At 52.3% G+C, this 17,669-nt stretch overlaps 1 protein-coding gene across 1 annotated transcript; it reads right to left on the minus strand.

Moving 5' to 3' along the window:
- Window positions 1–7,885: 7,885 nt before the first annotated feature.
- On the minus strand, window positions 7,886–17,399 carry NPTX2 (neuronal pentraxin 2). Its single transcript, XM_066273345.1, has 5 exons — window positions 16,818–17,399; window positions 14,971–15,187; window positions 12,413–12,657; window positions 10,212–10,391; window positions 7,886–9,293 (listed from the first exon to the last, which is right to left on the minus strand). Exons 1-5 carry the CDS (start codon window positions 17,241–17,243, stop codon window positions 9,066–9,068), a joined length of 1,296 nt encoding a protein of 431 aa, XP_066129442.1. The 5' UTR covers window positions 17,244–17,399; the 3' UTR covers window positions 7,886–9,065.
- Window positions 17,400–17,669: the final 270 nt, after the last annotated feature.

The following is a 17,669-nucleotide window of genomic DNA, read 5'->3' on the forward strand; positions in this document are numbered from 1 at the left end:
CTGTCCTCTCAGGCCACGAGGCCTCCCTGACCAGCTGTCACCAGCTGAGCAGTTGTCAACCATGGCTGTGCTGTGCTTCCCTGTGGACATGCTCAGGGCTTAGCCACAATCTGGGTCAGGGTCCGGGTGTCCCGGGCACGTGGACAATGTCTGCCTAATGCGTCCCAGCAGAGAGAGGCTAGGGAAGCAGAGCCTGTGGCCCTGAGCTGCCTGGGAGGACACAGTGTGTTCTTGCAGAAGTCTGAGGAAGGGGCCCTGGGCTCTCCCTGCTGTCTGTCCCCATATTCCCTTGGTCCAGATCAATTGGTCCGGGTGCGTACTTTGTTTTGTAAATAGGCCAAAGGCTGCATTTATTTTCAAATTACATGCTTGGGAATAAAAAAAGATTCTATCCTACTCTTAAGAGAATAAGGTGTATAGAGCAAACATGCAGAATATACTGCTAAGAAGTCTGGGGTCGACTCTTGGCTTTATTAGCACTCTGTGACCTCAGTTTCCCCACATGTAAACGGGGGGGGGGTCTCAGCATTCACCTGCCCATGCCCAGCTGAGTGTGAGTCTGGTCATTCTCAGGAGACCCTGTTCTAAAAGTGTCCTCTCAGCCATCTGCCCCCGACCACCTCGCTCTGCAGGAAGCACAGCCGTATTTATTTATCCTGTTTCCTATTTCTTGCATTGGAAACTCCTAGAATAGAACAGGAGGCGGGGCTGTGAGGAGAAGTTCCCACATGGGGCTCCTCTCCCGGGGCCTGAAGGCAGCCAGGCCTGCGCTGTCAACAGGGAGGGGGTATACCCGAGCTCATGGCTCACAGTGCAGACCTGCTGCCTGGGTCCAGGACAACATGAGTCTTCTGGTTACAAAGTCGGCCATCCTCTCTCTGCTCCGCCGGGGGCCCTGGCTTCTCATGGGCGTTTTGGGAACTAGCTGACGTGCTGCCCGGGGGGTTACTGAAGGCTGTGTCCACAGCAGCTGAGCTGGTCCTGGTCCTGAGGGGACAGCTCCCCACAGAGAAGGTACAGGGTGTGGTCCTGTCTCCAGGGGTTCTCCCGGCCACATCCTGCCAGCTCAGAACAGGCAGAGGCCTTGTAGGGCCACACTGAGCATGTGCCCAAAGGAAGAACATCAGAGAGCTCCCCACACACCCCATCAGGCCCATTGTCCAGCTCTGGGCAGATGGCTCAGTCACTCACTATTTTAAACAAAAATAATGCTGTGGGAAGAGCTGTAAAAGTGAAATGTATGACCAAAATATATTTATACATCAAGGAAGGGTAGCAGGCATGTTTGAAGATTCTCGTACCACAGGTGGAATGGTATATACTATTGCTTGAAAGTAGACGAAATAAGTTGAAGATGTATCCTCTAAACCCTAAAGCTACATTTAGTGGTTTAGCTCAACAAAATATATGGCTCACAAAAATTAGGGGATATTTCAAAATGAATATGAAGCAATTAAAAAAAAAAGAAGCATTTGATTATTTTTTTACTAAACAAGAACATCAGGAAAGCAAATGATAAGTCAAATAAAGTTGCAAATGAGATGTAAAACCAGCTTATATTTCATTGGTGAAAACGCACTCTACAAAAAGCTGGAAGTGCTGGAGGATCTGCACGTTCCCTGATCCCCTCAGTTTTGTGAGCGGTGTAATTATCGTATTCTTCGCTCCATAAGACGCACTTTCTTACCCCCAAAAAGTGAAGGGGGAAAATGCCCGTGTGTCTTATGGAGCAAAAAAATATAGTATTTTATTAAATATTTTAAAACACCATTTGGTTCAGAATATTTTTTTTCTTATTTTCCTCCTTAAAACCCTAGGTGTGTCTCATGGTCAGGTGTATCTTATGGAGCAAAAAATATGGTATAGCTAATAAGCCAACAAAGGAGATTTAAAAAAAATGAAATCATACAAAATAATCCAAAAGAAGACAGAAAAAAAAGAAAAGAGGAGCAAAGGATGGGACGAATGCAAAACAAATAGCAAGTTGGCCAGCTGAAACCTAAGCATAAGAATAGCCACAATAAATGTAAATGGTCTAAATCCCCCAGATTAAAGACAGAGTTTGTCAGATTGCAGAATGAGCAACAACCTACTGATTAATGCTGATCACAATAATGCTGGAGTGGTCATATTAAGAGCAGACAAAGCAGATTTCGGAGCAAAGAATATTACCAAAGAGGACTTTTCATAATAATAAAAGTACCAAGTTCACCAAGAAGACATAACAATCCTGAATGCTTACACATCTAGTAACCTAGCTTCGAAATTCTTAAAACAGATACTGCAAGGAAACAAGCCATGAACCAGAAGAAAATATTTGCAACACATATGAAGGTCAAAGAATAGGTTTCTAGATCCCAAAGAACTCCTACCCATCAATAAGAAACAGGCATAAGAGTCTAAAGGTAAAATACATGAAACAGTTATTTCGTGGAAGAAATGCCGATGTCCATAAACATACGTAAAGATGCTCCACTGCATTAGAAAACAGGGAAGTACAAATGAAAAATTATGTTATTTCCCACCAGACTGGCGAAAAGAAGAGAAAGAAAGAAAAGAGTACACATCTGACTAGATCAAGCATGGGTCGAGATGTGGAGCAATAGGGACTCTGCTGCTGGTAGGAACACAAACAGATGCAACCTCTGTGGGGAAAAAATTTGGTGTATTAGTTTGCTACAAAGTACCAAACTAATGGGTTGTTGCAACAAAGTACCACCAACTGGTTGGCTCCAACAGTAAGGATTTATTGGTTCACAGTTGTTGTTTTTTTAATATATTTTTAAATTTTTTTTAATTTGTTTATTCATTTTAGAGAGGAGAGAGAGAGGGAGAGAGAGAGAGAGAGAGAGAGAGAGAGAGAGAGAGAGAGAGAGGAGAGAGACAGGGGGAGGAGCTGGAAGCATCAACTCCCATATGTGCCTTGACCAGGCAAGCCCAGGGTTTCGAACTGGCAAAAAAAGAGACTTTTTTTTTTAATTTAATTTTTTTAAATTCATTTTAGAAAGGAGAGAGAGAGGGGAAGAGAGAGGAGAGAGAGAAGGGGGGAGGAGCAGGAAGCATCAACTCCCATATGTGCCTTGCCCAGGCAAGCCCAGGGTTCACAGTTCTACAGGCTAGTAGGGTTCCTTCTGAGGACTGTGGGGAGGACCTGTTCCAGGCCTCTCGCCCAGCTTCTGGTAGCCCCAGGTGTTCCTTGGCTTATAGATGGCATTCTCTGCATATTCATACCGTCTTCCCTCTATACTTGCCTGTCTCTGTCCAAATTTCCTCTTTTTATAAGAACACCAGTCATATTGGATTAGGGCACGCCCTAATGACCTCATCTGCAAAGACCCGATTTCCAGATGAGTTCACATTCACAGATACTTAGGGGTATCTGTGAGGCTTCAACATCTTGAGGGGGGGCGGCGGCAGACACTATTCAACCCATAATGCCTGGTTAAATGTGAAGGTGCTCATGTCTTTCAGACCAGTTATTGCATCCCAGGCACTGGCCATAGAGAAAATTCTTACAGATTGCACTGGTAGAGACACACCATCCAAAAAGTTTATCCGCAGAAAAAATGGTTAGATAAATGTGCATTAAAAAAAAAAAAAAAAAAAGACTACAGAGCAGTGAAAAGTATGAAGTCGCAGTTACACCCATCAGCCTGGAGAAATCTCAGAAATGTAGTATTAAGTTGAAAAAAGCAAGTCACAGGAGAACCCATGGAGTTTAATTACACAGTCAAGATCTGAGTGGCAAGTTCTCTCACCTCCTTCCAGTCTTTGCTCAAACATCATTTTCCCCGTAAGACCACTCCATCACCCTTGCCCCCCAAACACACTCCTATCCCCCCTTATTGGGCTCTACATTTCCCTTTCCCATCGCACTTACTAACTTCTAACCAATTATATCATTGTCTTACTCATGTCTCTAGTAGTGATTGTCAAGCCCCCGCCCACCCAGAATGTTAGATCCACAAGGGCAGAATATAGTGTTTTTCTTTTGTTCGTTGATGTCAACAAAGTCCCTGCAATAGTACCTGGCACAAAGTAGGCACTGAACAAATATTTCTAAAACGGAGTGGTCGGTACACAGATGTTCACTGATGATTACTTTAAAATGGTGCGTACGCATTCTACCTAGTCTGTTGTATATATGCCTCATACAAAGTGGTCTTTGAAGAAAATAGATGTATTTCTTGCAAGACCTGAGTGTTGAGCCAAGATATAGACCCCGTAATGATGGACGCCTCTCCCTTAAGCCCAGGAAGCCAGGGCTCGACTGCATTATTCCCCCTGGGGACACATTCTCCAGTGTACGATAATGAGTGACAAGGAAATGTCAATCTACCCACAAGTTGCAGTCGCCTGTGTTTTATTTCTGTTTGAACAGGGTTTTAACACGTGCTCGTGAATATTTGTACTGACAACTACCAACGGCCTGACTGCTTTGTGGGTGGTGGGGTGGGGTGGGGATTAAAACCACCTGGTCAATTTGCCTTGTGCTTCCTTGAGAAAACAGCGGGAAGCCAGCAGCCGGTCAAGGCCAAAGTCCTAACCAAACGTGCACAGTTCTGGCCTTGACAAGACTCCTTATCAGATGGAAATCCCCGGTAACAATCAACTGGCTTCTCTAGGACCGCTCCAACATCAACCCCAGGCAGGGTCCACTGGCTGCTCTTGGACCCATCAGGGGCTGTGCTGGCTCAGTTTGCAGCTGGGCCTGGCTCTTCCCTTTCAAAATGGTTTTGACTGTTCCATGCTCCCTTCATTTTCATATCAATTTGGGGGGTTGGCTCATTCATGTCTTCCAAAACGTCAGGTGGGGTTTCAACAGGGAAAGGTGTTAAATCTGTAGAACAATTTGGAGACGATTGCCGTTATACTAATGTGTCTGACTTCTTTTTCTTGATATTTGATGGCTGATAGCTATTAAACCTCATTCCTTCTTCCCCCTGTGCCCCCACATCTGGACAAGTAATCAGAAAGCCCAAATTCTTTCTCCTTTGGTGCTAGTGGTTAAGTCCAAACAACACGGGGGAACCATCACTCTGGCCCTACCCCCTAACCACTGTAAAAAAAACCTCAAGCCAGTCTTCTTCTCCTGCTCTCTCAACCTATTTTCAGACCTGCCTGGGAGCCTCACAACTTACAAGAAAAACACAGACTTCATTCTTGTGTTATTTATTAGTTATTGTATTATTTATTCATATTACAACTGTAAACCTACGTTTGTCCATTTTTGTATATATGCAAAAGCATGTTGTTTACATACAAATCTGGATGCATTTGATTTCGTTTTCTTGTTTTGTTTCCTTAGCTAGAACCTCTAGTACAGGGGTCAGGAAGCTTTCTGGCTGAGAGAGCCATGAACGCCACATATTTTAAAATGTAATTCCGTGAGAACCATACAACGACCCGTGTACGTTATACATTATCCAATAAAAATTTGGTATTGTCCCGGAGGACAGCTGTCATTGGCTCCAGCCACCCGCAACCATGAACATGAGCGGTAGGAAATGAATGGATTGTTATATATACATGAGAATATTTTATATTTTTAACATTATTAATTTTTTTAATAAAGATTTGTCTGCGAGCCAGATGCAGCCATCAAAAGAGCCACATCTGGCTCGCGAGCCATAGGTTCCCGACCCCTGTTCTAGTACAACGATGAGCCGAAGTAATGAGAGAAGCTCTTGTCTTGTTTCCGGTCTCAGAGAGAAAGCATCCAGTCTTTCAACGTTAGTTTTGAGAGAATAGAATTCTTGGCTGCCATTCCTTTTCCATCAGCACCCGGAGTATGTCATCCCTCTGCGTTCCACTCTCGATAGATTCTGGTGAAAATTCAGCTACAAATCCTACGGAGAAGCCCTTGCACCTGCTGCTTTCAGGAGTCGCTGTATTTGGCTTTTGACAGTTTATGATGTTCTAGGTGTGCATCTCTCTTTTTTTTTTTATTTTTTATTTTTTATTTTTATTTTTTTTTCATCTTTCTGAAGCTGGAAACAGGGAGAGACAGTCAGACTCCCGCATGCGCCCGACCGGGATCCACCCGGCACGCCCACCAGGGGGCGATGCTCTGCCCAACCTGGGCGTCGCCATGTTGCGACCAGAGCCACTCTAGCGCCTGAGGCAGAGGCCACAGAGCCATCCCCAGCGCCCGGGCCATCTTTGCTCCAATGGAGCCTCGGCTGCGGGAGGGGAAGAGAGAGACAGAGAAGAAAGCGCGGCGGAGGGGTGGAGAAGCAAATGTGCGCTTCTCCTGTGTGCCCTGGCCGGGAATCGAACCTGGGTCCTCCGCACGCTAGGCCGACGCTCTACCGCTGAGCCAACCGGCCAGGGCCTCAGTGTGCATCTCTCTTGAGTTTATCCTCCTTGGATGTTATTATGTTTTTTTAAAACCACATATTCGATTTCTTGTCCCAAATCCCAAATATCAGCAAGACCTGGTAACTCTATACTTTCATGTATATCCTAAATCCTTCCACTTCTTTCTGTCTCCCCTGCTACTACCTTAGCTCAAGAACGTCTTCATCTCTTACCTGGACCAGTAGAGTAGCCTCCTCACTGGTCTATCCTCCATCCACCAGGCATTGTCTCCTTAAAATATTCATCCAATTACTGCACTTCCCTGCTCACAACCTCCAGGCTTCCCGTCTCACTGTTAATAAGATCTGCACTCAGGCCCCTTCATAAACCGGCCCTGCTACGACTTCTTCATCCTGGTGTATCGCAGACACGCCGGCTGTTTCTTCTCTTGGATGTTCCAGGCTCAAAACTACCTTCCCACCAGCTGTTCCCTCTGCCTGAGAGGCTCCACCCAAGGTGGGCTCCCTCCTTTCAATCCAGCCCCAGCTTAAATGTGACCCAGGAAGTCATCCCCCAGTTACTCACTGTTGACAGCCACATTCTTCTGGTTTATATCAAGGGCCTTCTAGCCGCCCTCCCTACTGGAATTCATCTCCACTTTAAAGAATAAGTTGGCTATCTTACCAAGATCCTCCGGTGCTTACAAGAGTGCCTGACACATTACAGGCACCCCAAACCCTTGTTTTGAGTGACCAGAATGAATGGGAATGCCTGTGCTCTGCAGAAAGACATTCCACACACAGAAGAGCTGGAGGGTCCTGTGGCTCTCAGGATCCTGGTCTGCCTGGCCAGCAGCAGAGACTTGGGTTCCAGGCTGGCTTCAATTTACCTACGTTTTATCACGTCTCAATGCATTCATCTTTGATTATCCAGCTACAGTTTCCATGACAACCCACAACCAACCAGAACATTTCATCATCCAGGACAGCCTCTACCTCACTCTTCTCTAGAGTGCTCAGTTCACTCTCCAGGCAAAGGGTAAGGTCTCAGGTGAGGAAAACTGAGGCCATGGGTCTCCTACAGATGGGAGGCGCAAGGTCTAAGGGACTTCCTAGATTTCATGGACGAGTCTTGCTCCTACTGTTATGTCACGAAGGCCTAATCTCCCAACGAGAGGACCAGCAGGAAGCAGCAACAGAAGAGAGGGGTCCTTTTATCTTCTTCCTACATCAGGTCAGCCAGGAGTGCTGTGGCCCTTTGTTCCGAGTTCAAAGCTTCTCCAGTTGCAGAGAGGAAGTTATCTGGCCCAGACAGGGTTGAGATGGGAACAGGGAGGCTTGGGCAGAGCCTGCAGGGCATCCACAGCTTAAGCCTGGAGTGAGGACGGAAGGGCACCACCCCTCCTACAAGCATCCTCGGCTCCCTGGGTCTACCAGATGCCGGACCCAGGTGAGCCGTCTGCAGCCGGCTCAGGCTAACCAGAGTGGCCATCATTCAGCCGGGTGTGTGTGTGTGTGTGTGTGTGTGTGCAGAGACTCGTCCCTCCCTGCCCTCAACTCAGACACAAAGAAAGCAGACGCCAGAGCCTCTTCAAGTGCACTTTAATCAAAATTCCATCACCTCAGAGGAGTCCTTGTAGCATACAATGATACAATGTCAGGATGAGCATGTCAACTTGGTCCTACGGATGGAATTTCCACAGATTTGCACTTCAAACATGTATTAAAAAATAAAATATATAATATTCAGCTTTAGAAATTTCCCCCATTTCATCGCTTTATTTTTAAAATAATGACGACTACCTCTGTCCAATATATTACATTAAGCAGCCTGGAGTCACTAAGCGAGCATCAGCCAAACCATATCCATCCACTTCCCGAAAACGTTCTGGGGAAAAAAACATCCGAGGCCGTCAAAGGCTGACAGGCATCGACACGAATTAAAACTAGCAAATTCCTCACAGTGAGGTGAGAGGTCGAAAACGGGAAGCCGGCGAATGGCCGTTCCTTTCCGCTGGGAAAAGGGAAAGTTCCCCCAACCGTGCGCGGGCGTGGCGTGCCTGGGCAGGCAAGCTGCCACGGAGCGTTCGGCACCAGTGGAGAAAAGAGGGCTTTCCAAGCCGTCCTCAGTGACAGAGCATTGGTCCGAGAGGTGACAGAGGGGAAGGGATGGCGGCCCCCCCCCCCCCGACCTTCTCCATTCTGAGTCCCCCTTCCCAGCCGCAAACGGCCCCTGATGTAACGTGGAGAAGGCAGCGCACTGTCTGGGCTGCCGGGCCTCCTCTTCCTCAAGCGTAGAGGCTCCTGGGAGAAAAGACGCATCGGGCGGACAAAGAACGGCGGGGGTGGGGGAGGGGCGGGGGGAGGGGACGCTGTGCGACATGCTCCGTGGACAGCAGGCTGTACTCAACACACAAGGGACCCAGCCACTTCAGGGGGACAGCTACACAGCCAGTAAAGGGGGCGGACAGAAGGCGCTCAAGAGACACACAGGATCCGAGGGGCGGGCAGGCAGGGGTGCACAAGCATTTACAGGGGTTCTGAAAAGGGCCTGAGGTCTATCTCCCCCCACAGCCGGAAGTCAGATGATGGCCCACCTGCGGCTCAGGGCTTTTCCCCTGGGGATTCTGGCCCTACCCTACCCCCCCAAAAAAACAATAAGTAAGCCGGTGACACAGGCTGGCACAGAGCCTCAGTCTCAGGGGGTTCCGCCCACTCTGGCAGGAGAGTGGGCAGACCCCACGTCCTGGATGGAGGAGGGGGCGCCTACAAGTCCAGGAGGCGCTCCTCGCAGGTCTCCACGGCCCACTTGGAAGCCCCTCCAAACACGTCGACGTTGTTGTCCACCCACGGGATGATGTTGCCCGGCATGTTGGAGGAGCAGTTGGCTATGTTGACAATTTCTTGGGCACGAAGGACACGGTCCCATATGTTGAACTGGCTGAGCTCCCCCACAAACGCCTGCGTGGCATCAAACCTGCCCCCAATGGTGTCCTGGGGAGGGGACAGAACCATGTCAGTGCAGACTCCGAAGCCGGTTCTCCCGACACGTGAACAGCTTGGCTTCAGGGAGAACAGCTTGGAGGGAGACGGAGGAGGGGACAGTGCATCTTCCTGCTCCCCCAACTCTCGCCTGGGAGATGCCTTCACCCCAACCACCCAGTTTACCAAGGGGAAACCGAGGGGCAAAGGGAGAGGCCTGCCCGAAGTCCCGACGCTGGGGCTGGGCCTAGGTCTCCCGGCTTCCAGCCCCTCCCGGGTCAGATGTGACAGGAACATGAGGAGGGCGTGGGCCAAGGAAGAGCCCAGACTCAGCCCCCAAAGCACCTGGCATCTCCCAACTCTCTGTCAGCCACACTCCAACACAGGTTTGAAATGTCAACTCTCCTCTGCCCAAGAGCGAGGCGGGGGGGGGGGGCGACACAGACTCCCCACCTCCCACGTAGCAGAATTCTGGAGGGCAGCCCCCAAAGCCCTGCTCTTTCCTCCCACCTCCACCACGGGCTGAGACCCCACGGGTGCCCCCCGAGGGCCCCCAGACCCTGCACCAGCAGCTCCTGGAAGACACCACCCCCACCCCCGGCCTCCTGAGTCCATACTGCGCCTGGCAGAGAGCAGAGTGAGCCCAGAGGCACTCCAGCTTACCTGCGCTGCGTTCCATTCTGGGAACTGCCTGAACCCACCCCGTCAACCTGGTCCCCCGCCCTCAGCCCCTTGGCAACAGGATGGTGTGAGGAGAGCCGCGGGGATCTCGCCCATCCAGGCTGGCTGTCCTGCCGCAGTGGTCACCTGCAGTGGTCACCTCCGGCAGGCAGAGCACTGGGCGGGACGAGGCGGCGGCCTGCAGCCCCGGCCTCAGGCCACTGGTCCAGCCCGCGCGCCCCCATCTCTCCGTCCCCTGGACCCACCTACCTGCTCCTGCCCCAGGATCAGCACACCCCCTGGCTTGATGGGGTGCCAGGGGGCCAGGTTCTCCCCGGTGCCGAGCTTCTCCCCATCCTGGAAGGCCTCCCACATGCCGTCCCGCGTGGTCCAGGTGACACAGATATGGTGCCACTTGCCGTCACTGACAAACAGGGGCAGCTGTGCGACCTGTGAGTGGTGACATGAAGGTGAGCCCCTCCCCCCACTTCCCAGATGTCTGACCTGGGGGACGGAAGGACCTGGGCCCCTGCTAGTCTCCCCTTCTCTGCTTTGTGGGTGACATGCCAGACCTGCTCACCTCAGAGAGACCCTCAGGCTAGAGACACCTGCACCGTCAGACACTCAAGAGCAAAGGCAAGTTTGGGCACAAGCCCCTGACCCCAGGGTGGCCCTGCTTTTAACGGGACTCTTGGTCCTGGCTTGGCTGAGGGTCCAGGATCCTGTACCAAACAAGCAGATGTGACCTCCACACTGTCCCCAAACACCCTATGCTGAAGAACTCAAAGGGTAGTCAGGGTCCTCCTCGGCAAACTTCTCTGGACCAGTCAGACCAGGCACCTGCCCTCTGTAAGCAAGGTCCCAACGTCCACTGTGGCACCCCAGGGACTGTGTGTAGGTGTTCTGCCATGCAGGGGACTGTAGGTCTTCAATTACACGTGAGTGGGAGGGGGGGCACAGAGAACTGGAGGAAGGTTATTTCTGACCTGCACCCAGCTACTAGCATACTGAGGGCTCTACAGACGGGCTTGACTGCCAACCAGACTATTGTTACTGCCGGTGTCCTAGCAACCCCACGGGCTAACTCCCGGGAATTGGCTGTTTACAGGACGTCTAATCCGAGAGGAAAACAGGGTTCTTGGCCCTCAGGGCAGCGTCCAAGGGTGTTGTTTAGAACAATTAGTCCTCCGCTCAGGGGCTCAGGGACACGGTCACTGGCTGGAAGGAGCCCGGCAGGCGGATTACACAGCGTTTCCCTCTGAAGCACACTCCACCCAGGGCAGTGCAGTGAGAACACAGTGAGGGGCCAGGGTGGAGGGGACTCCTGGGCTCAGGCAGCCATCCAAACGCTCGGCCCCAGGGCGGAGGAGGTGAGGACGCGGTTTTGGCTACGGGGAGTCTGAACTCAGAACGAAAGTCTAAGTGAGGTTCCCGGAGGGTCCCACAGATGACTCTTGGGGAGACCACACTCCTGAACACCAGCCAGTCTATTAAGAGGGGACATTTACTGGGTGGGGGAAGGGCAAGACTGTAGGGCCAGGGTACAGATCAGGGGTTGCCATGGGCTGAGACTAAAAAAAGGAGCTGACTACAAAGAGAAACAAGGACATCGGGGAGGTGATGAAACTATTCCAGGGGTTGGGAACCTATGGCTCGTGAGCCAGATGTGGCTCTTTTGATGGCTGCATCTGGCTCGCAGACAAATCTTTAATAAAAAAAAAACAAAACATTAAAAATATAAAACATTCTCATGTATTACAATCCATTCATTTCCTACAGCTCATGTTCATGGTTGTGGGTGGCTGGGCCAATCACAGCTGTCCTCCGGGACAACACCAATTTTTTTATTGGATAATGTGTAACGTACACTGGTCGTTGTATGGCTCTCACGGAATTACATTTTAAAATATGTGGTGTTCATGGCTCTCTCAGCCAAAAAGGCTCCCAACTCTTGTTCTATTCTAACTGGAGCAGTGGATACACAACTGCCTGCATTTGCCAAAACTGGTCAACCCACACAGTAAAAAGTATAAACTTTACTGTATATAAATTATAACTCAATAACTACCTGTCCCCCCAAACCAGCATGCTCATGAGAAGTATCATTCATACACACACCCACACACCCTCTCCTCTAATCAATGCAGTCCTGGGAAACAGCCCTCATTGATTGGCCTAGGCAGAGGCCAATGACAATTCAGGCTGGCATGCAGACATCCCACCTTCTCTGTTCCCTCCATGACCTCTGGTCTGGACCCTCTGCGGTGTCTCACCAGACTCACAGCATGGACCTCCACAAGCTGCAGCTGCCCGCCCCCTGCCCAGTCAGCTGTCCAGAGCAGGACTGAGTCATTCCCAGAGGCATTCCCACCCCCGAGGAGGACAGCCCGCGGCCGGCTGTCGGGTGCCCCGCCACTTCCTGACCTGGGTTGCCACCGTGACGGGGAAGGTGGCATCCACACCGGTCTCACCTTGTCGTTAATGAGCAGCTCGATGGGGTTGTTGCCCCACTCGATCAGCACGATCTCGTTGGCCTGCCCGGGAACCGCGTAGGAGAACGGGGTGCCGATGCCAGGCAAGGCACTGGATCGCAGCCACAGGCAGATGGTGAAGGCATACAGCTCGGGCAGCGTCTTCTTGATCTTGCCGTACAGGTAGTTTGTGCGGAGGGAGAGGGACACTTTGAAGGCGTCAGGTGACTTGAACGCACTGTGGCCTGGAAGGGGCAGGGGAAGAGAAGAGAGGCCAGCAGCATATTAGCCCACCTTCTCCAGCAAGTCTCAGTGCCGTGGCTCACCTGAACACCCCCAACCCTGACCCTCAAGTTGGTCCTTCCATCAGTGAAGCGCCTGCCACCGGACAGCCGCTGTCCAAAGTGCTGAAACTCCAAAAGTAAATGAGAACGACCTCACACTTAGCTTCAAGCAGGTAGAGACAAGCTGGACTCAGTTTTTGTTGTTGTTGTTGTTGTTTTTGGTTAAATTAAACCAGAAAACCCTTCCTCAGCCAAGTTCTGTTAATTTGTTGAAATTTTGGACACTTCAGCTCCTTCAGCAAGGGTGGGGTCAGAAACCTACTTGATGGACATGGGTGCAGGACATATCACAGGGACCCATAGATGCTTGTCAAGCCAGGAGGCCCACATCACTTCTTGCAGGAAAGAGTCACTACTGCCAGGGCAACAGCGTCAGGTGCTCAGGTCTGGACACTGCACCTTAACTCAGAAGTGGTCTCTGGACTAAACCCCTGACATGAGCTCATGGCTTGGCTCACAATTTGCCCTCTTCTCTCCAAGAGAGGGTGGCATTTATTGCCCATTTCCTGCAGTTTGGGACCAGTAGGAGGCAGAAGAATGCAGCAGTGACCCTCCCCACTGAGGGTCACAACCTGGCCAGAGCCTTGACCCTTTTGGACGCACCTGACACCTGACACGAGTGAGAATCTCCCTGACTGTCCCTATATATCTGATGCTTCTAAAACCTTTAATGACAACTGGTACTCTTAAATGGGTCTAAGCAATTTTTTTCTTTATTTAAGCTCAAAATGGACAACAAAAGTAAACACATAGAAGGCAAGACCCTGTCTCCAGTTATCTGATTCAAAAAATTTGCAGAGCACCACCATATTCCGTGAGACGTCATGAAAAAAAGCTTCCCTCTTATTTGGGGACCAGATGCTGCCAGCGAAAAAGCCCAGATAAATACTTCAACAAGTATTTATTAGTCACCACGAGAGGCCAGGTGGTCATCATGAGGGGACAGATGGTCTCCGCTGCCATCCAAGACAGGCAGGCTCTCAGGCCCCAGAACCAAACTACCTATGTCACTCATGGACTAAATCAGTGCCTTCCTCACCCCTTCTGCAGAGCAGGAGCCGGGATGGATACACCTTTCTCTACCACAACCCCACCCAACTCATTTCCTGTCATGGTAAGTAACCCATGAGGAAGCTCTTCGGGGCCATGGCTCACACCTACTCAGCGAAGACCTTCTGCAAAGGAAAACAGCGGGACCCTCACAACCTCTTGCAACAAGGCAGCATAAAAATACTAGACGCTGGGCTCCACGTGTAGTATTTACTACTCTCCGCTGAGTGTATAGTCTTGCCTTCCCACAGCAGGGCACCCTCAACCCAGGCTACAGAACTGCTGGGTACCCGGGGAGGGCTGGGAAGATCTATCTGGTCACCTGGGGGAGCCAAGGGTGGGGCCAGGTCTGGATCTAAGCCCCCCCCCCATTAGGCTGAAGCATAAACTCCTGACTTGACAGGGTGAACAGTTGAGGCACTAAGGCTCAAGGGAGTGAGCTGACACACCCCAGGGCACCCAGCTCACGAATGACGGCAAGGGAGCAGCCATCCGCTGCGTGCAGCCACTAGAATTTAATCTGCAGATGCCCGTGTTCTTCATGAAGGTGTGATTATCTAATAAAGAGAAATCGCTTCCATTCTTGCAGGTGGGCAGGCTTCCTGATTTAATAAGGCTCGGCGTTGGTAATATTGTTAGCTCGGTGACAACAGATAGGTTTAATTAGAGCTGGGAAAGGCAAAGGGCAGAGGAGGGGGGCCCATACCCCGAAAGCTGGTGGCCTCTATTGATATCAAACAGCTTAGAGGTTCAGAAGAAACTTAGTTAAAACCAATTAAGGCATTAAAAGGCCTGACCAATAAATCAGGGGCCGCAGGCGGCAGACAAGGCTAAGCAGCCTGGGCCAAAGAGAGAAGGAAAGGTGAACTGCTACTTGAATGGTAATCATCATCATCATCAGGTGGCTTTCTGCACCTGTCAGGTAGGTTCAGGGATGACTGGACAGTCAGCAGGCAGGGGCCTGGGAGTGACAACTCCCTCACCCAGGTGGCCTGTCCGTAAATGGGCAACAGAGCCCTGGAACTGGCCCCTCTCCGCCTGCTCTCCCTGGCTCTGAGCCCAGCTTCCCCGAGGCCACGGCCAAGAGCCAAGACAAGGGGTAGGACATCAGGAGGGACTCAGCCAGAGGGCGGCAGAGAAACAAGCAGAGCACTGGGCACTCACCTCGCTCCAGCTCGGTCACCCGCTGCAGCAGCGCGTTCAGGGCGCTCTCAGTCTTCTGCCGGTGAGCCGAGGTCTCGTTGTGGAGGAGGGACTTCTCATCCTCCAGCTCCGCGACCTTGCGCAGCAGCTGTCTCTCCAGCTCGCCCAGCCGCCGCTGGAGCACCTCTCGGAAGTCGCTGGGCAACGCGGCATTGGACACGTTCGCACGGAGCTGGTGCTTTGGTTGGAGGTGGGGGGTGGGGGAGGGGGAAGAGACCCAGGGGAGAAGTATTAAGGTCAGTTCAGAAAGAAATTGTGAAAAGCGGCTCTAATGGTCTCACCACAAAGGGAGAAGCTTCCAAAACGGGAGCATTAAATCAATCGTGCCGAGGGCATACAGGGGACCATTTCACCGACGCTATTTTTTTTTTCCTTTTTGGTATGTGGAAAGGATTTCAAAGTCAAACAACAATTACTTTGCTGTAGTGTTTGAAACTTAGAAATCTCATTTCCCCCCCTCTCAGAAATCGGGTTTTGCCCCTCTAACTAAAAAGCCAAAATGTTAACCAACATCTATCATTCTCCGGTAAAGACCAAAACCCAGCTCGGATCATTTGTTTGTTTGTTTCTGTTTCTGTTTTTAGGAGTTCATCCAATGGTAATAATCAAAGTTGATGCACTTTCATCCAGAAATGAAAACAGCCCTCAAGTCCCAGCGTGGCACAGAGGTTGCGTGCAGAGATGTTACTGGAAAATGAGAGATCTAAACCATGACTATTCTGAATTCCAGGAATCTGTGCTGTTCCTGCTGTTTCTAAATCCCCCCCGCTGATCTGCCTTACTCCCCGATCAGCACGTGGCTCTGGAGGCAGCCTGCCTCTGCCCAGCCCTGAGTCCTCGGCAAAGTATTTACACCTCCCTCACAGTGTTTCAAATTGTAAACTGCGGTAATTAGGATCTGCCTCCCAGGGTTGTTGCACGAGTTAAAATTAGATACTATGCTCTGCACATATTCAGTGTCCAAAAAAAAACACGTTAGCTGTTATTAATCATAAGGAATGAAGGAGATACTGTATTTAACCATCATGCCGCAGGAAACCCTCCAATAAATTTGACAATAATTGTCACCTGTATTTGAAATCTAGCTCTGTTAATAAGTATTTTGGGTAAACGTGTTTAACCGGGACGTCCCCACTTCTTAAACAGCGGGGAAAGTAAAGACGGAAATTAAATGAACATTTCTCTCTCAAAGTTCCAAGCTGCATACACCTTCCAAAGGAGGACGGAATAAGGTCCTTTCTCCAAAAGCAATCCGGAAGGGCACCTTAGGACCGCGCAGTCCGCGGACGGACGTCTTTGAAGTTAACTGGGGTTCCTCCAGGGCGAGTCCTGGTGTGGCCCGTGATCCTCCAGCCCGCCGCGTTCGCGTCCCGCCGAGTCACCCCGCCCCGCCCCCAGGCCTCCTCCCGCTCTCGCCCACCCGACCTGATTTATTAACGGAAACGCGCGACGCCAGGGGCCGCTGACCTCACCAGGCAGCCTCAGGTCACCACCCACAGCCTCCGGGAGCGCATCGGGCTCCAGGAGACAAGGAAATTTGCAGAGAGAGAGCAGGTCGTCCTGGCTCGGCCAGCGTGGACCTCGTTAAGTGAATGGCCACACAGTGGGCAGGCAGTCCGGCGTACGGGGCACTTAAGGGGCGGGGGATGCGAGTCACGCAAGTAAGTTCCCGAGCAGGATCTAGAACTCCCGGTTCCCGACCCCAAACCCAGGTCATTCCCGCACGGCCTCGCGGGCCGGACCACACACCCCACCTCTGCCCCGCGCTACGGGGCCGCCCCCCCCCCCAGGACCGCACGCCCCACTACCTCGAGGCTCTCCAGACGGTCCTTGAGGGTCTGCAGCGAGCGGCTGAGTTGCTCCACGACGTGGCCGGGGTCCCGCGGCAGATCGCCCATGGTGTCCTTGCCGGTGGCCGCCCGGCCCGGCGCCTTGCCGCCCGCCAGCCCCTCGCAGCGCGCCAGCTTGCCCGTGAGCTCGCGGATGGCCTCGCGCTGCGCGCCCAGCGTCTCCTTCTGCTGCACGACGGTCTCGCGGAGCTGCAGCACCGCGGCCCGCAGCTCCTCCTCGGGGCTCAGCGCGCCCCCCTGCATGGGCATCGCGGGCAGCGGGCAGCCGGCGCGCGCCGCCTCCGGGGGCAGCACAGCGCACACAAAGCGGCTGCCCGGCGCCGGGACGTCCGGAGCCCCGGCGGCCACGGCGAGCGCCACTCCGGCAGCCAGCAGCGCCAGCATCCCGCCGTCGCCGCGCTCACTCCGGCATCCGCGGGCTGGCGGGCGCCGTCGGGGTGCGCGGCCGGGGCGCCTCCTCCGCGCGGGGCAGCCGGGCGCGGCGCTCGAGGGTGGCGGGAGCGGGAGCCGCCGCACAGCCCGCCGTGGCGCAGCCGTGCACTCCACTCCGCGCGGCGCTCTGGCTCGGCCCGGCCCGCGCGCCCTTTCTTAAGCTGGGGGGCGGGTGGAGCGTGGGGCGCGGCGCCGCGAGCTCTGATTGGCCCGACTGGGTCACGTCACGCCGGGAGCGAGGAGGGGTGCTGCTCACCGCGGCCCTCCGTGCGGGCGCGAACGCGGGGCCCCAGGCCTCCCCCCACTCCCCCAAAGAAGGGGTGTTAAGGTAAAAAAAAAATACGCCCGGGCTGCCCTCGGCAGCCTTGGCCCGCGTGT

The sequence above is a fragment of the Saccopteryx bilineata genome, chromosome 4 (genome assembly GCF_036850765.1).
Source record: "Saccopteryx bilineata isolate mSacBil1 chromosome 4, mSacBil1_pri_phased_curated, whole genome shotgun sequence".
Classification (NCBI taxonomy): Eukaryota; Metazoa; Chordata; class Mammalia; order Chiroptera; family Emballonuridae; genus Saccopteryx; species Saccopteryx bilineata.